Consider the following 26,396-nt stretch of genomic DNA (forward strand, 5'->3'; position numbering starts at 1 on the left):
TTGACAAGTTAGTCAGTATTCTCGGCACAGTAATTACAGGACTTAAACAGCGGAACTTTGTAACTGAACAAGAAATTATGTCTGTTTATAGAATTAAAGAGAAAGTATTAGCACATAAAACGAAGCAACTTAAGAAACTTACATTGAAAGAAATGTTTAATAAAATAAACAAATAAATATTAAGCTTTTTTTTTTTTTTTTTTTTTTTTTTTTTTTTTTTGTAAATTTTGATACCCTTTAGATCACAATTGCTCTTTATTTCATAAATTACGGTTTCATATTTTTAATTTTATAATTTCTGCATGCCATCTTACCAGATTTAAATTGATGATCTATAATCCGGAAAAACCCCTAATCCCGAATCGCCGAGATCCCGATGGGGCCAGATTAAAGACTTTGTACTATATAACAATTCACCTACCTATATAACTCAAGTTTAAAATATGTGGCTCTCAAAAGAGATTTCAATCGTTTAACTGTTGATGAGGAGCTCTGTTAACTAACGAGTTTGACGACCACTGCGCTAGGTTAATGTTTTCAGGAAGCTGTGAAAATGACAACCACTATCCAATAACACTAAATAATCGCAGTAGATAATAACACTTCCTTTAATATCACTTTTGAACGACTTACAGAGGAAACAACGAAATATCAATAGTTTATTTGGTTGAAATTAGATAAGATTTCAAAACACCTGGCATCTTCGTTTAGTTTCGAAATCTCAATTGAAAGGGAATTAGAACTATTAACAGATGTTTCTTCCCTCCCCACACAACTCGCAAAGGCGGCAGACTATTGTGAAATATCTTGTTTGGAAAAATGGCAGCAAATCGTGATGCTCTTTTTCATGCATTTGAACAGATAAATTTAGAACGACAATTTTTTGAATATTAAATTGGATTTAAAGTCAAGCAATTAAAATATAATTTATGCTTCTTAACAATTTCAAGACGTTCACTTGCAGAACATTTTTAGGAAATAATTGCATTTATATAACTTGTGAAAATTGTTATTTTTACAGCAAATGCATTTGAAGTCTTGATTTAAATTGCCATCAAAGCAGTTACATTTTTTTGAATGGGTTGACCCCTTTTTTGTATTAAACATATTAGCTGACTCTGATGACTGCAAAGTTCGAGCATGTTTTTTTAAAAATGTAATAAGCTCAGATGCTATATGTAGTTCATTTTTTTAGAATCTTGCTCCCCTCAAAGACGAATAGAAACATCTAATTTTTGCAGCAAAATATATGCAAGAAAAGTTTCTGAGAACTTATCTATTTTTTGCTCTAAAATTTCGAGAGACCTTACACTCATTCATTGTATCTACTAATTTTAAAATAGATGATGATAAATAATAATAGATGATATGCTTTCATTTTGTATAGGATTGGATTATTTAATTATGGCAAAGGGCTATCTGTCTAAAGACAGGGATGCCTTCGTGGAGGACATTCTTAGGGGAACTAGCTCGTATACACGTTACACATGGCGAAAATCACGAAAACGCCCATGCAGCCAGCCCGTTCGCATGATTCGAACCGAACTGCCAGTGTTCAGAGTCTTTACCGCTCGGCCGATGGTGCTCCATTTTGTATGGGAGAAATTGATATGAAACACTTTATTTGAGAAAAAACTTGATTATGTTTATTGGAATATAATTTAATTCTGAAAGATCCCAAGCAATTTTGTAGTTAATATCACAAATTGTGATTGACTGATTAAATTCTAGCTGCTTCCCCATGAAAGGATAATTTCAAATACGACAGCTTTTGTGAATCCGATAATGCAGTATTATTATGAATACTTGAAATAAAAAGATCCCAAAAGCCTCCCTAACCAATCCTGCCTATTTCTATTAAACTATGGCGTTTAATTTAAGTAATTTTATACCTTCTGCATTAATATTTTAAATTTTAAATTACATTCTGCATTAATAAAATCTTTAACATTAAGTTTTGGCATTTGTCGTTTAACTTTAACCCTTAAAGCATCAAAGTTCTCTTAAATGGTTTGTTGATCAGTTACATATATGTTGCAATCCTGCTTATCAATTAATTCAAATATTGGTAAAATCCTAGTATACGGTTTGGCCATGGTGCGATTTTGAAAATTATAGCCAACACCAAAATGACTTATTTACTGCTCATCATAAACACTGTGTTTACTGATCATCATAATGTCGCCAAATCCTGTGTGTACCGTATGCTAGGATTAAACCCAAACTATCTTATTAAATATATCTGAACACTCACCGTTAAAATTTTTGTAGATTTATCTTCAGAAAGCTCTAGCTGAAATGCATCACAAGTGGTCTTTTCTAAATCAGAAGTAGCATTCGTTATATTAGCTTTCAAAGTTCGTTTTTTTAATAACTTTAATAACGCATCCTTCATCAAAGTTAAATAATAATACAGGAAATTACGTAAGAAAAAACAGTTACTTATTTTGAGGTAATCCAAATGAAAAACGAAACCAGGAAATTAAATCAAATCACAAATTGTTCTAAACATTAGATCGAGTCCGTAATAATCTTTCATGCTATATTTCTTTTTATTAACACTTGAAATTTAGCATATTAAACAGCCTTTTATCCACAGGTACTAATTTGCGGGGAAAGTGCAGAATCACTCACTGCTTCGCGCGTTTCTGAAAATCGCCAACTTGAAAATAACAAGTCAAAGAAAAAAACATCAGAGAATTGCACAAATTTGGCACTGCCCACTCCCTTGATTTTGTCCATGTACACATCGATACGTGCCATAAGTGTGCGATTCTGCACTTTGACGTAATTTCCCTCCCGGATCGCTAGGACCACAAATGTTCGATCATTGAATTTAAACACGCCAAATATTCATAAAATTCACACACAAATGTAGCGGACTGTATGATCTTTAAGGTAACTTCTGTTAACAGAAATTACACACACATGATAACTTTACATATTCTACTCTGATGGACACTTTTGCCAACCAAATACATATTGCATAATCAGCATAACCGCCTTAGAATACCGCAATTAGAACACACAAAATAATGGCGACCAGCTTTCCGATTTTTCTCCTCTACTCATTGTTGCCAGATCCCACAAATTAAGCAATATTCAAACATTAGATCTTGATGCCCTTTCTTTACGGTGTTAACAGTCCTCATTATGTGATGATCTTGCTGGTGGCAAGAATCTCTTTAATCGAAAGTTTAGGAGAATTCCAAGTTCTTGCTTTGTCTGAAACAGTTTGGAGACTAATTAATCACACCCCCCTTCATTTTCCTATTGTATTTGATCTGTAATTCGTGAGACTTGTTAAAGTTGGAACGATATCAGAGAAGACAGGAAAATTGGTCCTTAAGCCTTCCTGAAATCAAGAGGTTTCGGTGACAGACACAGTGCAGATCGCTAAAATCCCTGGCCGTGAAGTTATAATTTTTGTAATGTCAAGTGGAGGTGTAACTGAATGAGTTATTTTTTCTTCAATGTCAGAGCCTGGCATCTCACACATCGTAACAGCTCGAACACTGCGATCTGTGTGGTTTACCACAGATCCTTAGAAGCAGATAAGAAAAGGTTTCAAAGTTTGAAACAAAGAAAAAAGAAGCAGTACAGAATAAAATAAAATCATGTAAATAAAAAACAAAAAGGAAAAATCCCTGTAAAAATTTTCATTTATTTAAATTTATGGCTACTAGCTTATGTACCTAGCAGCAGCCGAGTGGCTTCTAAAGTCCCAGTCACGTATATTTCCGCTACGAAAGACTGGACGTCGAAAGGGACAATTCTCAGAACCCGCACATTTTCATGAAACCTACATAGCTAGGTTACCATTTTCACTTACTAAAAAGACTTGGACCCCAAACAGTAATCAATAATCGCTCAGACTGGGATCACGTGAAGCAGAACTTTCGTCTGATTGGTTAATCTCTACCCGGGACAGAGCTTCAGTCGAAACATTTTCGGCGACGTTTAAAAAAATCCCGCATAGCCGATACATCGTTTCCGTAGCTAGGCATGACTTCGCTTCCAGCGGAGCTGTCTTTTCTAGGAATTCTCAGTTTAAACCAGTGCTACCGCCCACCAGCGGCCGAGCGGTAAAAGCCGCTGAACACTGGTAGTTCGATCCGGGGTTCGAGTCCCGACGAACGGGCTAGCTGCATGGGCGTTTTCGTGGTTTTCCCCATATGTGACGTGGATACAAGCCAATTTCTTTTAAAAAAATCTCCACGGGGCATTCCTCCCTTTCCGTGTAGTGTGTAAGGGCAGAGAGGGTAATAAGCAAAAAAAAAAAAAAAAAAAAAGTGCTACCAGAATCGCGTTTCTCAGAAAAGTCCCGTCTAGCAGGGATCGCCGCTAGATGTGATAATCTCTTAACACTGCTAGTTTGACACAGGATCAATCCTGGCGAACGGGCTTGTTATGTGGTAATTTTAATGGCTTTCGTCGTGTGTGACGTGAATTCAAAGCCAATTTACTTTAGAAAGTTCTTTCCGAAGACATCCATGCCTGTAACTGAAATAGCACTAATGTGCTTTGCAGTAATCTAATAAATACAAATCCAACCTACTTTATACATACGAGTTAAAGATTTACGATATAAAAGTAATTTTAAACTTAGCAAAGTGTTATGATGTGTGATCAGTGTGAACTATATAGAGTTTCTCATTTTTATCTTGTTAAATAGAATGTCGAGGAACCTAGTGAACTACTAAGCGAATAATCGATTAAGTCCAAGAGCAGAAAAGTAAACTCAAGAAGGGTTAATTACCCTTTATTTGCTCCAAATAAAGATATACAGACGCATCTTTCTCGGGCCGTACAGCAAAGCCTCCACTTTGGCTTAAACTCAAAATCCGAGCGTATTAACAGTTTAAAGAGACGTAGCCAAAAAGGAAACTCGCGCTATTCAGGAATCAAAACTCTCTTTGGCGAAGTCAGTTGAACTGGATTCTAAAACCTCATTTTGGTATGGAACTGTAAGCTGAAGTTAGAAGAGGCAGGAAAGTGGCATAAAATAACTGTTATAAAATTAAAATATACCTTACAACTATTATAATGTTACGAAATGTACAGGCGAAGTAAGATAGCTTCCCCGCAAATCAGTTTTAGGATCGTCATAATATGGCAAGGGAAGGCAGGGTTGCCACATTTGGCAAGAAATCGCCCATTTGGCGACAACATCGGCGATATGCCATGGACGGATGGAGAACCTTCTGAAACGAATTCTTACCGGTTTAGCCCAGAATGTTCTCGAACACAAGCCGAAAGCTATATAAACCCTGCTGGTCCACAGTCAGTGAGTGTGCTTCGCCGAGAGGGCGAGTCAGTGTGTGCCTCGTCTAGCGAGCTGATAGTCAGTCATTGAGCGAGTGTCTCGAAGTTTAGCGCCGAGTTGGTCATCGAGTGCATCGAAGAGTCTTTTCGTATATCGCGGTTAGTGCATCGTCGAGAGAGTGTGTTAAGCTCCGGGAACGACTGAACCGAAGAATCGGGAGTTGTGCTCTGTGTGTCGTCGAGTGCATCGCGAGTTGTAGCGTAGAGAGTCTCGAGAGTACGTGGAGTTCCGAAAACGGCAGAGCGGAGTCGAGAGCTGTACTCTGGTGCTTTGCAGTGAAGCTGTTTCCACCGTTGTAGCCTGATAACCTGAAGGCTGTGTCGCGGATTGTTCCAGGGTGTTTATAGTAGATCTTCGACGACTGTAAAAGTGTTTTGGAGCTGTCCTGATTAATATTGGTAAATAAAGTGTGTTTCGATACTTCATCAAGTGTCATCCTTATTCACTCCAAATCCGCACAAGCCCCGTACGAACGTGAAGGAAGGAAATATCGTAACAACTGGTGTCAGAAGAATAAAAAAAAACGTAACAATAATAATGCTCATTCGTGAGGTATGGGTAAAATGAAATTATGCAGGAATATAGTTTTAGCTACTCCTACTAAAGACAATGTTGCAAATGTAAAAGGTCTGTTTAAAAATTGGTGATGGTCAATCTTGCTTTCATCATCAGGTTTCATAGATCAGTCGCGTTTAAATCTACTGAACGTTCTAATTATGCCATGCGCTTCGCAACCACCAGGATTCGCTTAAAATTAAACTGGGATGGAAGCAAAATAAATCTACAATTATGAATAATGAACACAATTGAAAATAAATTAGAAAGAGCTTTTTTTAAACTCTGAAGGTGTGTGGTAAATCTTATTATGCCTTTCGCAAAAGCTGATAAATTGCTTTGGTTTTGATTAAATAATTTTCAGCCGTAAATCGTTTAGTTTAAACCGTGGCACAAAATTTCACGCTGTTCTGGCAAACAATACCCGTAAGCATAAAAATATTGTAATTTCAGAAGAGTCATTCGAATAAATCCATTCAAGAAGTCTTAGTAATAATTCAGTATTTTAGTTCCCATATAACATAGCGTTAACTTTCACAAACCAAAGGCCGATTTATATGACAAAACATAATGATCAGGCACATGATGTATTAGTTTTCTGTTTACGTTTTTATTTGTTCTTTCATATTATTTTAGAATATTAAATTGTTTCTACATAATTTTCGTCATATGTGGTTTAAAAATAATAATTGAGAAAATGAATACTTTGCCTTATTACATACGTGATGAAGATAAATCCTAGCGATTTCTGTCTTCTTCTTTATCAAATTCGAAATGCCTTCAAGTGTCTAGTTATAATACGAGATAACGAAGATATTTAAATATAAAAATATGCATTTTTATTTATTACGCTTCGAAGAAAATTTAGTAAATAATAGAAATATGCTAGGTTATAATTATTTATTCTCAAGGGTTTTGTTCCACCTGGAAAATTTTCTTTGAAAACTTAGAAAATTATCATGATTAGTTTATTTTTAGTTTGAATTAAAGTAGGATATTTAATGAATAATTAAACATATAAAATAATTTGGAAGAAATATCAGTTTAAGAATTTAATGTTTAACTGTCAATATATCTGAATTACAAAAAATGTCACTAACAAAAACCTCTCATAGGTACACTGCTCAAAAAAAGGGGGAAAGGGGGAAAAAGACAGTTCTATATCTCCCATTCTATTCGGTCGATTGACGAAATTCAGCTTGCTGTTTTCATGTCTCGAAAGCGCGACTTGGGATATGTATTAGATTTATATATAGCATTGTTCTAATATACTAGGTATTTTAATACAAAATCGGATTTTTTTTCTGAAATGATATGCCAATTTTTTTCCGTATTTCGGTTCTACGATTCAAATTATGCCAAACTGCCAAGTTTTCTAAAATTAGCACGAATAGTTTTTCAAAAATTAGCTCTCAAAAGTTTAGCTTCTCAATGTTATTTGAGTTTGGTATATGTATTTATTAATTTCTCTTTTTTTTATTAAATTTATTTGATTCTTCCTTTCACATTTCGAAATTTAGGTTCATTCAAAATAAAATTCACCCATTTTTTTATGATTTACTTTTAAAATTCGTATTTTTAAATAATTTTTATAAATTTTTCGAAAAAAGTTTGAATTATAATATCTAAAATTTTTACCATCATCTTAAAGTAGATGTATTTCTAAGCATACTTACAAAAGATTAGTTTCTTATTCCAAATTTCCGAAGATATACGTGAATTTATATGTTGGCGCGTTTTTAAATTCGGAATATTTGTTGAAAGCGATAATAACATCTAATGTGGTTTACGCACTTTGTTAAAATTATTTGAAAGTAGGAACGATGCGACTTTTTTCGATCTCATGCACAATGTAAAAAGGAAAGAAAAAAAAAATAGGTCGCCATAAATTAAGAAGTTCGCCAAGTGAATTATTCTTGGCTCAAACTGAAAAAATGCTCCAAGATAAATTTTTGAATTTCTGCGTAAATTTCGCATCACATTTTACAGAATTTAATACTTAGGAATAATTTGAGTCGTATAATAGAAATATGGAAAAACGATTAGCATGTCTTTTCAAAAAAAGTCCGGTTTTTGTATCAAAATACCTATTGGAAAGAGGGTCAGTTTGAAAACCTAGCAAATTAGAACAGTGCTATACATTAATATAATATATTTCTTAAGTCGCGCTTTCGAGACATGAAAAATGCAATTTGAATTTCTTCTATCGGCCCAGTAGAACGGAAGATATAGAACTGTCCCATTTTTTTGCAGTGCACCAAATTTTACATTTCAAAAAGAAAATAAATATAAATTTGAATTTTTCCTTTTGCGATATTGTTATTATTGTTTATGTATATTTTAATAAATATTTTGAAAAGAAAAAATGTTTTCTTCGTGAAAATAATGGCCCGTCAACTGTTTTTATATTGTACATTCGGCCGGCATTCAATTTGAGTTAGAGACTACTGATTTGGATACTTGCACCTAGTCAGTGTACCATATGGAAGAAAGAGATCCAAACGCATGTGTCTTCCATAAGCCGTTTCCGCATTTAAACAGCCAACGAAACATGTTTATTAGTTCGCATAGGTTCCCAATACTTTCGAGGCATAAAGACTTACGAAAAAATCATGTTCATATTAGTGATAATGAACTGCAACAATTATAAGAATGAAGAAACGTCATTAATTAGGTTGCTGTTGATTCATCTAGAATTAATTGTCAACTAAATAAATAAATAAATAAAAGTAAAAAAAAAAAAACCGAAAGGTTTCAGATTTTAAATTACGTCCCCAGGGGCGTCTTTTTAACGTCTTGTGTGATAGCTTTATTTATTAAATATCATGATCTTTGCACTTAAACCAAAAAAATTCACTTCAATAGCAATGTCGCAAAATAAGTCTAAGGTAAGTCTTTAGAATTTCCGATACATAGTTCTGCACGCAGGAGACAAAGAATCTCTAAGGAATCTCATCTCCTGGAGATGAAAAGGTTTTTTTCCCCCGTAGAGTTTTGCTGTTGCTCGCTTTTAAATCGTTAAGTTTGTTAATTAGAAATTCTTTAAAGTTTTACAAAATGTGAAATTGATAACAAAACAAATTCCAAATTTCAGATTTGGGCTTTCAAGTGCCCATATTCGCAGTAGGATTACGTCATTCAAAATTCGATGGCTCTAGGTACCGTTGTTTTATCACAATGCAAGAAACATACATACATTTATGCAGATCCTTCGTTATTTAATTACTTCGAATATAATACAGGGCGATAGTATTTTATGGCAACGATTTGAAAAGTGATACAGCCTTATAAAGTTTTCAACGCAAAACGAATAGTCCTTCAAGGACAAAGCCCCTTTGAACTAATAATATAATACAACGGAAAACTGCATTATATTAATATAGCTGACTGCAGGTCTGTGATATACTTATAAGGGCAGATCATAACGTTGACTTAATAAAACGATTAATGTAATTATTTTTTTATTTTTTAGAATCCTTATTACTTCCCAAAGTGAATAAGCACGAATTCACGTGTCATATTTTTATTGTTTTTAAATGATATCTGTCTCGGTGTCCTGTAAGTGTCGGAAGATTTTTTCATCCATAGTAACTAAAATTAGGAAAAATTTCTGTTTTCCTTATTTAAGCTTTATTCATATAAAGAGTTGTTTAGATTTGAGGTAAAACTGGACAAACGGAATGGTGCTTTACTTGAAGTCCATAAAAATTTTTAATGAAAATCTATATTAAAATATAATCTAAAGCTTTTCAGATTTAGTGTTTAAGACTTTTATATAAATGTGAACCACAGATTAGATTTTGGGCAAAACTCATGAACCGGAAGTAATATTAAGTAGATACGGTTCAAATAGATTTGCTCGGGAAAAATTTCATTGTGACATAATCCAAAACTTTTCAGATTTGGTATGCATATACGATTCATATGCAATCGTGATAGAGAACAACATACTAGGTTTTGACTACATATGATAAAGCGGAAGTGCTATTTCACTTCGAAACTCTTTGCACATATTTGTCGAACAATATAGAATCGCTATAATAAGAGTATATAACTGTAAATATAGAATCACTATAAAACTATCTAAAATAATGGCTGCACGTTTTAAGAATATTTCTATTATATCTAGACGTGATATTTATTTATATCAAACTAAAGAACGCAAGGTAATCTCTCTTAAGCTGTAATTCCAAAAATTAACAAGCATTGTTTACTGTTACCTAAATACCTACGGAAGATACTTGCATATCAAATTGAATTTAAATTTGCTGATGTTACAAAAAAGAAAAAAAAATAATTTGGGTATTAGTTTCAAAGTATGTGTTTTAAATATGTTACAAGCATTTAATTTTCTGTAATTATAAGCCATTTAAATTATATGCTATTCAACTGTGCAATACAATTTTTAATAAAAAAATAAAGGAGCAAACGTTTGACTATATAGGCATAAATTTAGCAAAAACAGTTTTTACGCATTTTTTATGCACGTAAAGTATAATCCAAAATTTCGTATTACAGACCTTTCTATTTATTGAGACAACAATTTAGATTTTGCTTACAAACGATGAACTGGAACTGCTATTTAAAACATAGAACTGGTGGAACGTCATCTGCTGGCCACATCAAATATTTTTATAGCCAGTTTTGTCCTCTTTCCAGTTGTTTATCTGAGACAACTGCCTTATTTACACCAGCTTTGTCCGACCTTGTGAGAAATCTTCAAGTATGCCGCATATTATCGCAAGCGTGTATGAAAATATATATGGGTGAGAAAGTGTGAGGTTTGACAATAGCATTAATGATAAATTTGATTCACCTTGACGCAGGCCAAAATTTGATCGTCACTAAATAAAAGCATGCCTGATGGTAATATGTGATATGCAAAGTACGTAAACAGTTTTTGCGAAAACAAGCAAAGAGCTGGGAACCAATAGAACGCGTAAGATGCCGTTAATACGGAATGGCGTAATCTATTGCTTTAAATAAAGCAATACCAAATATAAATTATTGCATAATTTATGAAAAATTATCAAAATAGGAGCAAAATGTTGAGTTTTTTAATTATGTTTCATCCTATTAGACTCAAGAAAAGGCAAAAGAAAAGCAAGATTTACCATCTTCTGTGCAAGATTCTACGGCGCCAACTAAAGATTGTGATCCTAACGGTGAAAGACAAAGATCCGGATCCTTCCATGGAAGAAAGCATTGTAAGGGTAAGATAAGGTAAGTGCTTCCATCAGATGCTATTGAAAGAATTTGACTAAGAAAGTCAAGAAAGTTCTAAGAAAATGCTAAGAAATGCTAAGAAAGTTCTGTGGTTATAAAAAAGCCTTTTTCATCTTTAACTTGAATGAGTTTTTTCCGATACCAGAATGTAAATAATGCATGTGTATTTTTAGAATATTATTGCAATAATACTTAATAAGAAATTAGTGGCTTTACAATAATGCTTATTTTAAAACCTTAATTAATGGTTTATGTAACTGATTTTATTTTGTTGTATTCTGAACCTTTGTCAGTTTTGTTGAACTCCATTGTAATCCAATGTTTGTTTCAAAACGTCAACAATTCTAAATGCTGTTTAGGGGAAAAAAAAAAAAAAAAAAAAAAGAAAAGAAAATTAATTCATGCGATTACGTAATAAAAAATCAACATTTAAGAAATAGAATTAAATATTGTAGTATGCTTGAAATGTTGCCATTTTGTTTGAAATATTCCTATTTATTTTTTTTTAAATGGCCAGGCGCTTTATTTAATAGCCATTAGCCTTGCGCCACTATAAGGGCCGGAAGTGGTGGCCATTTCATAATGGAAGCACCTAATAGGTGGCTACAGTTCCCTGCTATGAAGGAACGTACAGTTAGAACCGTGCCTTCTCTGGGATTCGAGCCCCAGCCTCTCGCTGGGGCTGTCAGGATCACTAGCCACTATACCGGCTGGGCGGCTTGAAATATTCCTATGAAAATATTGAAAGTAAAATTTTTGGTTTCTGCAACTAAGTCTCGGCATATTGCCGATGACATTTTGAAGCTACCTGTGGTCGAGTGGATAACTGAACACTAATAGTTGGGTATTAGCTGCAAATTCCATACTACAGGCAGTCTACATGGACATTTTCGTAGTTTTCTCTATATGAATTTTAGTTTTCTAACGTAAATTTGAGATTTCATTCAAAAAGCGCAGAAAAATATCTGTCACAAAGCACCGCAAAGGTGTTTCAGGAAACAGAGAACGGAGCATGTTTTCCTATTACCACTCTGTTTTCTGATAGAAAATCATCGGTGTTCAGTTTCCTGCAGCGCACAAACTTCGCCTAAAACCGTGATAATGGTATTCCCGATTTCATCGTTGTGTTTTTTTTTTATCTGAAATAGTTAATTTTTTTAACTACAGCCGTTAGCTGGCTTTTCGTAAATTTGGGAAGCTAATTGAGCTCGCTTGATTACTGTGATATTCTAAAAATTTTTTAGCATGTTAACACGATTATGCGAAAAGAACATATATTTATAATTATACTCTAAAATTAGCAAGTCTATTCTGAGAAATTCATTTTGAAAACTATTTCACATCCTATTGTTTAGCAACTTTTTAGGGCAATATTCTGATGCCTTTTAAATCTACTGCAAAACTAATAAGCCAAGATTTGATTACATAATCACACAGTTGCCAGTCTCTGTAAGCATCATTGGTTACTAATTTTTCCATCTCTTTAATCCAGTTTTTTAACATTTCCATTAAAAAAAACTGTAAAGGATTTAATTATAGTTATAAAGTTTGTTCCCTCAAGTCAATCAAACATAATAAAAATTTGTTTTGATTAAAAAAAAGAATGCTATAGAAATTTTCCAAGAATTCAGCAAGCTGATAGCTTAATAATTTTAAAACATAATTATTTTTAATTTTAAATTTTTATACAGGAAAATGTTAATCTCATGTAGGGCAACATAAAAGTTGCATTTTTGTTTTTTTCCTAACGAGACTCTATAGTTATGGCTTACACAATCTTGTGATTCACAAAGACCTGAAAATTGCTTTCAATAAGTATGACATTCTGAACTTACAAAAAATTTGATGATAATTTTGAGAATAATCACTCAGAAGTAATTAATAACATTGGCACATATGAATTATTGTCATGAACATGTAAACCGGGTCCGTAAAAATCTTAAAACGGTTTTTATTTTAACACCCGTTGGTCCTAGACATATATTTACAATCATAAAAGTATTCTAAATACGTCAAATATTCATATTATGATATTTTTAAACTTTTAAAATTAATTTTGAAAAATTAAGATGCCTAATTTTCTTTATGGTGCGTGGAAAACGAAAGAAGAAATTGAAGCCAATTTTCATTTAGTGGAATGATCTGAAGTGTACTATAAGGCAGTTAGAATTTTTTCATTTCTTTTTTCATTTCATTTTTTTAAATTTTTCTCAATTTCATTCAAATTAAATGTAATCAAAAACCATCCAGCTGTGCTTAAAAAATTCTACCAGATTGCACACTAGCTTTCTTTCGGTAAATCATAAGGCAAAGACGTCGAAAGATTACCAAATTGACCTATACAAGCTCCATCTGGCACTTATAAATTTGTGTCCGAACTTTGCTGTATTTGAATAAAAATACTAGTCTATAAATAGAGATAGTGGTTAAAAACCATAGAAAGAGGTTTGCGACAAAATTCTAAGACCTTCTTTCGTGCCTAGATTTTTTTTCACCTGAGGCAAAGAGATAACTAGAGTCAAATTAACTACATTGTAATCTATCGTTTTGTTTCGAACTTTCTATATATGTAAATAATTTTGCTGAAATTATATGTAAACTGTAGTATCTCTTGTATAGTGTATCATGAAAGGTCTCAGAAATGTGGAAAAAAAAAAGATTTTAGAAAAGCAAGACTTCATGGCAATGAAAATTCATGAATTCGAATGTTTGTTTATTATTATACAATTTTGCATAAACGGTAACGCAGAATTAATATTGACATTTCTGTTCTGGCTGCTTATTCCTTCATTTGTATTTACCTGCCGGCTAAAACTACTCAGTTTACCGTAGTCATCAATACAATAGTTTAATACACTGGTAGTTTGAATACTGGTGAACAGAGCGCATGTATAAATTTGTCATGCTTGTTTCATGTTCAATATAACTAGGAGGTAGCTCTTAGAAAATATCGATATTTACAGGACATCCTGTACAGTTCGGGGATCTAAACATGGATATTCTCAAATGACAGCATGCCGAAAAAACTACATAGAAATTTTTCTCTTGTAATAGACATATTTTTTATCTAGTAATTAGTATATAAAATACAAAAACTACAGTAAAATTTTAAATATGACTGTAGTGGGTGGCTTAAATAGTTAAATAAATTTATACTTTGCAGATATTCCAGTCCTCTCATCGAAGAAGAATGCGAAGTATTTCTAGACGAAAACAGTTCTCCCAAGACAGAATCCCTGGAGTCAGATTTACAGCGAGTGTCGTCCCCTGTCGAGTGCCCAGCGAGGATCGTCAAGGGCCCTCAGAGTGTCACCGTCCTCAGGGGTGAATCCGTTACTTTGGCCATTTCTTTCAACGGATATCCAATTCCGAAGGTTATTTGGATGAAAGGTGTAAGTAAAACATTTACAAGTAACATAAATTTAGAAGTAACATATTAAGTAAGTTATTTATAGTAAGTATTTATAGTAACAGTAAGCTATTTATAAGTAACATAAATTTATTAAATCATTTATAAGTAACATAGATTTCCTCTCTTAAGTAATAAATAAATGATACAAATGCAAATACTACTGAGCACCAATTTACCCTCTGCATTTAAAATCTTCCCATATCTGTAATGTTTGATTTAGATTTATCAATATTTTATCCAATTATAACTGTGTATATGAAGGTGAAGTGTATAAATAATGCTTATAATTTTTTATGCGTGATATATCGATTATGCTCTCACCGGGGTTCAAGCAATGGATCTTCAGCTGCTTGATAGACGTACCAACCACTTACGCTACGAGGGCATGCATGAAGGAATATGATAAATCTTTTCAAACTAAGGTTTCAGGCGCTACATTTTTCTCATGAAATGCAGTATTTCTGTACAGATTTTCCATATATCATATTTTTGAATGATATACTAGTTGTCTCCTCCTTGACCTTAAAGAACAAAATTTAAAAAATGACAAAATTCGTTAAAGCCTATTTGTAGTCCAATCAATAAAGCTACAACCATTAAATCAGGTATTCATATTTTGAAGTAAAGTTCGTATATTGACATAAGTCAGTTTTATGCTTACAGCATAAATTTTAAAAATACAAGGCAAGTGATAAGGTTCTTGAATGAGTTGCTATTCTGGACCCACGCGTGACAATATCTTATAGCTCATAAATAAACAGTCTTCTGTCACTACCTGTAAAGTGGATCTGATGGCCAATATGAGCTGTCTAAAATATCAAGCGAATACACAGTGCCTGCATCAGAAATACGATTTTTAGAAAATTGAATATTAACAACTTTTTTAGAAAATTGAATATTAAACAACTGAAATATTCCACAATTTGTAATTTAAACTAAAAATAATATACAAAACATAAAGAATTATACTGCTTGCGACATAAAACTTTGCCAGTAGATTAACGTTCTTTGCAATCTACGAGACTCAGTATTTAGTTGACACAATAAAACGTACAAGGACTGGTTTATACTATCAATGGAATTGTTAATTTCATGTATTCCTGGATGGCACCTCATGTTTATATGGAAATAGCAGTTCATGAAGAGCTTCACACTAAGCATTTCAGCCTTAAATCAGCAAAATTCAGGAATAAGCTTGTATCAGCTATTCCCGAGATTCTACAATAACACGGTCTCGAAGTGTTGAATTTCACCTGAGCGTAAATTAATTTTTATAAATTTCGAGTATAAACAATAATGAAAAATTAAATTATTGTGATTGAAGTCTAGAAACGAAAGGTCAAAATGTAGATGAAATTTGAAATATTAATATAAATTAAGATAATTGAAATCCATCTGGCCGCAGATGTTCCCATGTCCTTGATTAACATTTCACTTACAACTTACAACTGCTTGAAATTCATCTTTATATTTAGTGCCTGAAAGCGCCTGAGGGGTTCTTTAGTAGATTTTTGTCTTTAACAAAATCGCACTTTTGGGCATAGTTAACAGAAATAAAGCATTGATCGATAATAATAACAATGGTGACCGCAGATGTTCCCATGTCGTTGATTAACATTTCACTAACAGCTAACAACTGCTTCGAATTCATCTTTATCGTTATATTTAGTGCCTGAAAGTGCCTAAAAGGTTCTTTAGTAGACGAAAGCGCATTCTTTGCCGTAATTAACAGAAATAAATCATTGGTCTACGATAATAACAACGGTGACCATAACCGATGCATTTGTCAAAGACTGACTACTAATAGAGAAAAATATAGTATTTGTACGGTAAGGGTTTACTTGATGTAATAGAAGTCCATTTAATCAATCGAGAATGAATCTTGTTATTTTTAACTCCTGCATTTGTTTATCCAGTATCTATGGAACGATACGAACATTATCAACCTTGCGTTTCGTTGAACATTTGCGCAGTGTTTCGCATGATGTTCGCTGCAGGAAGAAATATGTTTTAATAGAAAAACTCAAACAACTGCGGAATAACTCATTTTTCAAAGTAAAGGGAGAACAGCATTTCCTGACTGTAGATTTTCATTCTTTGGAATATACAACAAAACTTAACCGAACTTAACCTTACATAGATAAATTATTAGCATTTTAAATTGACTGTTCATTGCTGAACCCCTTACCCTTTAACATTATTACCTCACTTAATGCTCAGGATGCGTTTTTGGAAAACAAAGTTCTAAAGGAAGCAAGGTTAACCGGAGTGTTTTTACCCATAGTAAACACAAATGTAGCAATAAGCAGCCCGAGCAAAAATGTTAATATATTAACTCTGCTTTACGCTGTACTATTCACGAGCTTTTGTAATAATAAACAAACATGCGAATTCACCTTTCTTTGCATTGAAGTCTTGCAGTTCTTTTACTTTCTTTTTCAGCCTACCTTTCTCTTTCTAAATGAAGAAACTCTCTAACATCTGTTTCATATTGCTTTTTATTACAGGTTGTTTACTTCTCTGTTCTTAGTTTATATTTTTATTGTGACACTTTGATTCATAAGGGTTATGAAAGAGAAATAAACAGACTCTTTATTAATAACAATAATGAAAAATTAAATTTCAAATGCAGAACAAACTATAATTTTCTCCTCTTCCCCCTCTATTTATAGGATTGCTATTAGCGAATTAACTGCCATTTTTTTATGATGTAAAATAAGATCTCTGGTGGATTCTATTCCAGTGTCAAAATACGTGCTAATTGAATAGCTATGAAAAATGAAAAAAATATAAATTTTAATGATAAATTTATTTACTGATTTCATCCATTAAATGTTAATTTAACATTTATGAGTATTAAAACTTATTACTAAAATATTTTTTGGCAATGGCATATCACGCATTTTTTCGTGCTAGGTTACAGCATGAAGTACGATGAGCATAGTAATTGAAAAGTATCGAATAGAACTGTCACACATTTTTCATCCAGTTGAAAGAAATAATTCTCTAGTTCAAAGTATTTAGTTACTATTTATCAGTATCGAAAACTTTTTATACTGCCAATAATAATAAATCAGAGTAAATTAAACACTTTCTGTAGGTTAGAATATAATTGCGCTACGAGGAATTAATATTGGCTTTTGGTATGTGTTGATAGCAATAGGTAGTTGTGGACTGTATATTAATTCATAAAAGTCAAGTTGAGAAACTTAACAACATTTATTTTCTTTCAAGAACAATAATGGCGCTTAAACGGGCAAAGAGTGAGTAATGAATAATTAACAATTGACTGCCGCTTTGTTCGGGCAGAGGAACGGAGACTCGATGTGGACCGAGTGCATCCCTATCGCTTACTGATTAGTACTGGGCTCTCGCCACTAACATTACGTGGCGCTGCAAACATTAAGCCAGTACAAATAGACATAAATATTCTAACCGAGACGGAACATTCCGCCCGGCATTGAAATTTGATACAAAAATTTCAATTAATTAATTAGTGACAAATCACAATATTTCAAAACTGATAATCACATAAATAATTGTGAGATTACTAGAGATCTAAAACTGAATTATGGAGTTTAAGAACATTAAATATTGAAAATAGTAATTATGCAAACAATATATACTAAGTTGACATAAAAAGTGTTACAATACACATACATTTCAAAATAAGCCATACAAATCCTTTAAACATATAATCATTATTAAATTCTTGTAATGTATAAACTGATTCCACAAATATATATAAAGTCAGTAGAAATCTGAATATTACATAGGCAATAAACAGATCTTTGATATAGATCTAGTACAGATTCCTGAAGCAGTTTTAACTTTAGCTACACGTACCTTACCATATGCATCAGGGATTGTCTCTAAAATTCTACCTAAGGCCCAATGGCAAGGCGGCAAATTCTCATCCTTAAGTAAAACCATTGCACCTGTTTCTACATTGAATTTCTGAAACTGCCATTTATTGCGCTGTTGCAAGTGATTGAGGTAATCTGTTTGCCAACGCTTCCATATTAATTGAACAAATTTTGTTGTCCGCTGCCACCTTGATAACCTATTATCAGTGATTGGAAATAGGGTCAGTTTGAATGCCTAGCAGACTTTATTTTTTTATTAATTATTTTTATTTTTTTTATTTCATTTTAATGTTCCAACAGTTTCATTTATCTACGCAATGCTAATGGACGGGAGCTTCAAAGACTTGCTTATTACACCTTCCGCCTTAGAAAAGACATTTATTCTTACATTTCTGCTTTTGGAAGCATCAGTTGTTGAACTTTTCAAGGACAGTCTTTTCTCAATATGATTTGTGTATACTATTAATACCAGAACTCATTTATCTCAAAAAGTCCTCTCAAGTGGTTGATGATAAAAAAAGAGAGGCGGGAGAACCTCGGACCACCCCCCGGGGTGTTCTCCCTCAAAATTGGGGTGGAAAGTTTAACAGTTAGCTAGGTTCAGCAATACCTCAATTACCTGTGGTACTACGGAGGTGCTGGCCTAGCTTCTACCTGTACCTATTATCAGTGATTTCAATAAGTTCAGGCTCTGGTATAGACGTGATTGGACGGCCGACTAAAAAATGTCCTGGCGTTAAAACTTCAAATTCATTAATATCATTAGACATAGGGGTTAACGGGCGGGAATTTAAAATTCCTTCAATCTGAGTAATGATTGTAAGAAATTCTTCCATCGTAACCTTAGTACTTCCCATAGTTCTTCTAAGATGGGTACTTAAAGGATTTAACTCCCGCTTCCCACAATCCACCAAAATTCGGTGATCTAGGGGGAATTAATTTCCAGACTATAGATTCTGAGGTGAAATAGCTGGATAACGCCTCATCTGGTTTTCTAATCAATTTCTGTAAACGCCTTAACTCTGCATGAGCCCCCTTAAAATGTGTGGCATTATCTGTAATGAGGGAAGAGATTTTCCCTCTTCTCGCACAAAATCGCTTAAGAGCTGCTATAAAGACTTCAGACGTCAAGTCTGTCACTACCTCCAAATGGATTGCCTTTGTGGACAAACATATAAATTCAACAACATAGATTTTAGAAAAAATGCCCTTACGTTGACCCTTGAATTGTACATGAAATGGTCCGCAAAAGTCAACGCCACAATTAAGACAGGGTGAAGTTGGAGTTATACGCTCAGTGGGAAGATTACCCATGACCTGACTTGCTGCAATTGGTTTGTTTTTAAAACAAATCACACAAGCATGAACTATCTTACGAGCCAAGCCTTTGCTGTGAATGGGCCAATATTTCAAACGCACCTGATGAAGTAAACCCTGCGCTCCAATATGTAGATACTTCTTATGAAAATAATGAAAAATCAATACAGTAACTCTATGAGTAGGAGGCAAAATTAACTGGTGTTTACAATCAAATAATAAATTTGAGTTTTTTAATCTTCCTCCAACTCTTAAAAGAGAATTCTCATCTAGAAAAGGATCAAGACCTTTTAACTTACTTTGTGCAGGAATAGGTTTACCTCGTCGAAGAGCTGTAATTTCCGAATTAAAGGCAGTTAAGGCATGCTGTATAAGGCATGCCGTATAAGAAATTCCTCAGCCTTTTTCATCTCATCTATAGTTAAATATCCCTGCATTTTATCCTGGGATTTACAATTTAAGATAAACCTGAAAATAAAACTGAGAATTCTGATTAGCTTAGGAAAATTATTGGAAAGTTTTAAAAAAGAGTCTATAAAATGTTCATTCATTGTCAAAGTCAGAACTGGAGTCGATGATTGTTTCAGTTCTTTCTCATACTGCTCGTCCGACGAATAAAAAATGCATTCTGGAAATGGAAGTTGCTGATTCAGGAACTCAGGACCTGACCACCACAAGGAATTAGCCAAAAGTTCACTAGTGTCTGCTCCTCGAGATATTACATCCGCTAGATTTTTCTTTGAGGCAACATGACCCCATTTGAATTGGTGACTCAAGTTTTGAATTTCAGCAATTCGATTGCTCACAAAAGTTTTGAGCTTCTACGCAGGCGTGTTTATCCATGCTAGAACAATAGTAGAATCACACCACAAATAAACATCATCGATACTTAGCTGCAGAGCTGTTATTACCTTTGACACAAGCCTACACAGAAGTAATGCTCCACACAATTCAAGACGCGGAATTGTAACAGGCTTTATAGGAGAAACTCTGGATTTGCTACAAAGGATATTGGAATAATTCATTCCATCAGTGGTAATACAACGGATGTGAATAGCTGCACCATAAGCCTTTTCCGAAGCGTCCGAGAACTCATGGATCTCAGTTCTAACGGAATGTTCAGTTAAAACATATCTGGGAATATTCAATTGATCAATTAACTGAAGCTGAGAAAGGAATTTTTTCCACTCACACAACTCCTTGGGAGGTAATTCCTCGTTCCAGTCCAGTTTCAGCAGCCATAGTCTCTGCATGAATATTTTTGCCCTCCTTACTACGGGTCCGATGAGACCCAATGGATCAAAAAGCTTAGCTATTTCAGATAACACCTGACGTTTAGTAAAGTATCTTGATTGTTCACAGCTGTTTTGAAAGTCAAGTGATCATCCTTCGGTTTCCAGAGCATTCCTAGCGTCTTCTTCACTACACTTTCTTGAGATTCAAAGGAATATTCCTGTGTTGAAATATCATGCAGCAGCTCAGGATGATTGGACACCCATTTATGTAGCTCCATACCTCCACGACGAAGCATTTGTGCTAATTCAGACTGAAGCTCCTTTGCTTCTTCTAAAGTATTTCCTCCTGTCAGGATATCATCCATATAAAAATCCGTAGATGTGACAGCAGCCGCCCTGGGAAAATAGTCCTGTTCGTCAGCTGCCAATGCCTTTAAGGTTCTCATGGCTAAGAACGGCGCGCTAGTAGTGCCGTATGTAACCGTACGTAACCTATACACTTGAACCGGGGCGTCGCAGCTTGGCTTCCAAACAATTATCTGTAAATTTCTTTGAGATGGATGTATGAGTATTTGTCGATACATCTGCTTAATATCGGCACTAAAGGCAAAGCGATGTTTTCTAAACCTGGAATCTATAGAAAAAAGATCTTCTTGAATTGTGCCTCCGTTCAATAGAAGACTCAGGTGTTAAAAACACTTGTCTGCAGGCACCCGAGTTATGAGAAACCACATCCTGTGTTGAGTACGTACGAAACTGGCATATCGTTTTCTACCCTAACGTTAAAAAGTTCGTAATTGAGATAAATAAATCTCTAAGGTGCAAGTAAAGAGTGTTCAGATACGTCTGGCGTTGAGTTAGTTCGATAAATGTCCGGCAGTGTAAATGCAAAATGCTGCGTGCTAGCGTCTGAATGGCGAGGGCTCATCTGAGTTGAAGGCGTTGTATCTGGAAGTACTTGGTGAGGTGGGCGGAGCTACTGGCCGTCTTTACCAATGGTGAATCTGAAAAGAAAGTGCATCTACTTGCAAGACAGGCATTGGCCGGGGCGCAGTGGCTAATCGCACCGACGGTGCGAATAGCTAACAGGCTATTCACACCACCTACGTTCGCGCATGCGCACAAGGAGCCCAGGTACAAGGCAAGCGGTAGTGAGAGCGAAGGTTGTTAACCTTAACTCAGCAATAGAAAGGGTTGTTAATAGTTCACCAGCTAAAGAATAATTTGCAAGTGATAATTATCAGTTACAAAGACGAAGTCAATCTATATACATGATAATGTTCAGGAAATGATTAGATAAAATAGGGATTTAATGATGGTTCTAATTGCAAGCAAGGACGAGTAATAGTTTAAAAAAACTTTAGTGTATTGACAAAAAGGCTACAGAAATTAATTAAATTCTTTTATTTAAGAGAGGAATTTTTATGCAAACTTAGACCCTAGTCTTACAGCATTGGACTGTTAGAATTTATTATTCAATAAGAAAACTTAGTGAAAATTATAATATTCTTATATATTCATCATATTTCAGTATCCACTCATGTTTATAGGTTAAAATGCCATATTCAATATCAAAGTTATTTATGAAATAAAAACCTTATAAAATCTGATAAATCATTTGTGTGTGCAAATTTTTAAATCTAAATCTCTTACATTAAATTATTTCTGTCTTTTAAATTACATCCCATTATTTATTTCAATTCAATTGATTAATGCGTTTGTACTAATATTTCAAAGTTCTTTCAAGCACATTTTGTGTCCTGAAAATGCCAAGTATTTCTATAAAAGAAATAAGCAGGCATACAGAATAATTCATTTAATGGCTCATATAATCGCTTTTAACTGATTTCATGTCTAAATTTTCTACACAGAAATCCGCTGTCTAATTTTTAGTATCTTTTATCAGACGAAATTTTTCAAAGAGGAATGAATTAACATTGAGCAAAACACATCTTTAAAGCTAAATGTATTCTAAGAAGTACAAAAAATGTCAACACGATTTTGCCCCCCCCTTCAAATCAGTCATTTTAACTATTCAAACCGTTCAGGAAAAAGATAAACATTGCGAACATAAAAATCTGCCCTTTTTTATATATACTTTAATAAAAGGAAATGTGTTCCTTCTTTTTATAAGAAATTTTCCTTTCTAATCTTTTGAAAGTCGCCAACTCTTAAAAAATGATAAACTACGCCAAGGTAGAAACCCGCCTTTGACAACTCAATGCGCATGCGTGATTAATGCTGGTGCGAATAGCTTAAGCGGCTAATCGCACCGGTGGTGCGAATAGCATCGGCCTGGCCGGGGGGAGGGGTTAAAGTAATAACAAAATGTACACTAATATTAAATGGTGTGAATTATTTTGAAGTAAAGAAAAAGGATCATGGAAGGGAATAAGAGTTATTTCCATGGAATTGGGTTAAAATAGATCTTAAGTTGGATCGTGTACAGCATAGCTGAGTTCGTATACATTGTTGTAAAGAACTTATGTAGCAAAGCTTTTTAACAGATGGCAACATATATTTTCCAAAGTCTGGCGGTAGTTCTGAAATTGAATCCTAGATGGCGACACTTATGTCGTACTATAAGGCAGAGTATAATTATTTGAGAATAAGTCATCATTCGATGCTCAATTGAGATTTAGAGATAAATTATCAAGGGGAATAGAGAAAAACAATCCGAGTTTACGTGTTTAGATGTATGAGGACCGCTTTCGGTCGTTTTCTGTTGTCTCTATTCTGGTAGTAATAGTCCAGCTGTGGGATAGAGCTGTTATTTACTTTATGGATATTTCTGAAAAATTTTCTTGCAATTTTTGCAAAGCAGACGTTGATTTTACCAACATTGAGTTCACGATGAATTGCATCGTTCCTAATATACCAGTGACAATTTGCCATCTGTCTCAAAGTCATATTTTGTACTTGTTGAATTCTTTTCATTGTTGTGTCACAGAGGAAACCTCAGACTGGACAGCCATAAGTGATGATGGGACGCAAAATGGATTGAAATACAAGAACTTTGTTTTCAATAGACAAACCTGAGTTTCGGGCAATTAGGGGGTTGAGTAATGCTTTAACACCCCGAAACTTGTCTAAAGTATATGTAACGTGTGGGGGTCCATGTAAGTCTTTGGTCGAAAATGACACCAAGGTATTTAACTTGCTTGGCCTAGGGAATGCTGATACCATACATTTTGAGGGTGATATCCAGATCCAGGTTGGTTTTGTAGGTGAAGTAGACAGCTTCTGATTTCTCCACATTCGTCCTGATTTCCCATTTTATCATCCAGGACTCTAATGCGTGGATGTATTCTTGTAATGTTTGTACAACTGCGGCCATAGACGCGTTTTGGTGGAGGATCGCGTTATCGTCTGCGTAAATTGCTAATGTAGTGAGGGGGTTGTGTGGGATGTCGTTCGTATAAATTGAAAATAATGTGGGGGAGAGCAAGCTTCCCTGTGGCAAACCCGCCAGGGTTGCTTTAATTATAGAATGGGTATTGTTATAACGAACGACAAAGTGTCGATCGTAAAGATAGGAATTGATGATGTTTATGATGTAATCTGGGAAACCCAAGGTGATTAGTTTGTAAGTGAGGCCCTGTAACCATACACAATCAAAAGCTTTCGATATATCGAGGAAGAGAGCTCCAGTGATTAATTTTTTCTTGAATCCATCTGCAATCAGCTCCGTAACTCTGTACAGTTGATGATGTGTGGTAGAATGTTTTCGTCTGAATCCATACTGCTCTTGAATCAAGATGTTATTTTCCTGCAGAAAGTCATTAATTCTTGCCAGGATAACAGCTTCCGCAATCTTGCTTAGGATAAGAGACTTATCGGTGTGTAGGAGGCGGCGCAGGTTGGATCTTTACCCGGCTTCAGGATCGGTGCTATAATTGCTGTCTTCCAATTGGTCGGGAAGTGCTGAATTTTAAGCATAATGTTGATGATTTTCGTGAACTTACAGAGCATCTTGGGTCCCATTTCTTTTATCATTATGTTGCTTATTTTATCCAGTCCTGGACTTTTACGATTTTTTCTCTTCTCGATATAACTACTAACTTCTGAAGGTATGATTAAGGGTGTGTTGTTTGTGTGTGTTCTTGATTGGAATTGTGTACTGAGGGAGGAGACTAAGTGTTCTGTTTGTGGGGGAGATATGTTGTGTGTGCGAAATTGAGAAGCATAGTTTTCTGCAATAGACTTAGCTTTCTCAAAATCAGTGTATGCGATCCCGTTGGGGCCGTTAATGGGCGAAATATTGGCGTTGCGTCTCTTAAATTTAGAAAGCGCATTCCAGATCGAATTATCATCCGCTAAAAGCGATTCTAAATGTCTGGCCCAGTCAAGTTGTGCATGATTTTTTTATTCGAGTCCTGACTTGCTGATTTAGCTGGTTTAGTAAAATTTTATCAGAAGGACATCTGAATTTTTGCCACTGCTTACGTGTGTGGTTCCGTCTTCTAATCAGTTCTCTGATGTCACTGTTTTTATATCTCTTGTCTGATCTTGCAATTTTGCTGTTTTTAAGGAGTGCATTTTGCAGCTCTTCCGTGAATTTTTCAGTGAGGGCGTCTAACTCATCTTTCTCTGGAAATGCTAGGTTAATATTGGCCGCTTGGGCAAAGTGACTAATAATGCGTCCGTGTTGATTAATATCCCAGCAATTCCACTCGAGGTGGTGTGCGTAATGACTCGATTGGTGATATTTAACAGGTTTTGCAAATCTGTCTTAACAGTATTTGTAGGTGTGTGTATAGGAAAATAGGTGGAGATAATAGTGATTGGTCGTGATGTGCTTGGGGTGAGTGTAATAGCTAGAGCTTCAATTGCTAAAAGCTGTGGTAATGGTGTGACATAATGAGAAATGGAGCGCTTGATTAAAATAAGTAATCCACCTCTTGCATTACCTCTAGGCGCATATCTGCCTACAGTTGATCTGTCCCATCTATGCGTGACATAATTGCAGGCTCTAAAAAAATTTTGAGGGCCAAGCATGTGTTCTTGTAGGAGTAGAATATTAGGGGCAAATTCGTGTAAAAACTCTTTGAGCTCGTAAGCTTTCGGGAGCGTTCCATGTAATTATAGTTAAAGGCATACTTTGATTACACTGATACATTATGAATTTCATTAACTATTTCAAAAAATAGAAACATTTTATCAACAGGATCCGTTAATTCTCTCAGCTTAGGCATGAAAGTTTTAAATACATTATTCATTATCTTTATGTTATGAATTCCAAAAATATTATTAAATTCTGCTACATTCTTAACAAAATTTACAAATTCTGAACATTGATTTTTCTCCTGCGGAGAACTGGAGTCATTATTTTCAGAAGAGATTTGCTTAACACTATTTACATTAGAAACATTTAAATTTTTCAGAGCATTACTAATATCAGCAACATTGAATTGCACATTATTCTTAACTGACTAGTTTTATGCAGCAGTAGCCGAGCT

At 34.3% G+C, this 26,396-nt stretch overlaps 1 protein-coding gene across 2 annotated transcripts in view; it reads left to right on the forward strand.

Annotated features, from left to right (window-relative positions):
* Positions 1–26,396, forward strand: part of LOC118192517 (uncharacterized) — a 251,275-nt gene that overhangs the window by 117,769 nt on the left and 107,110 nt on the right. For both annotated transcript variants that reach the window (XM_085810942.1, XM_085810941.1), the window contains 2 exons: positions 10,962–11,104; positions 14,271–14,499. In XM_085810942.1, coding sequence (XP_085667068.1) covers positions 10,962–11,104; positions 14,271–14,499 — 372 coding nt within the window. The remainder of the gene's footprint in view (positions 1–10,961; positions 11,105–14,270; positions 14,500–26,396) is intronic.

Source organism: Stegodyphus dumicola, chromosome 2, assembly GCF_044657685.1.
Source record: "Stegodyphus dumicola isolate Sdum_Otavi_A_Nest chromosome 2, ASM4465768v1".
In the NCBI taxonomy this organism is placed as follows: domain Eukaryota; kingdom Metazoa; phylum Arthropoda; class Arachnida; order Araneae; family Eresidae; genus Stegodyphus; species Stegodyphus dumicola.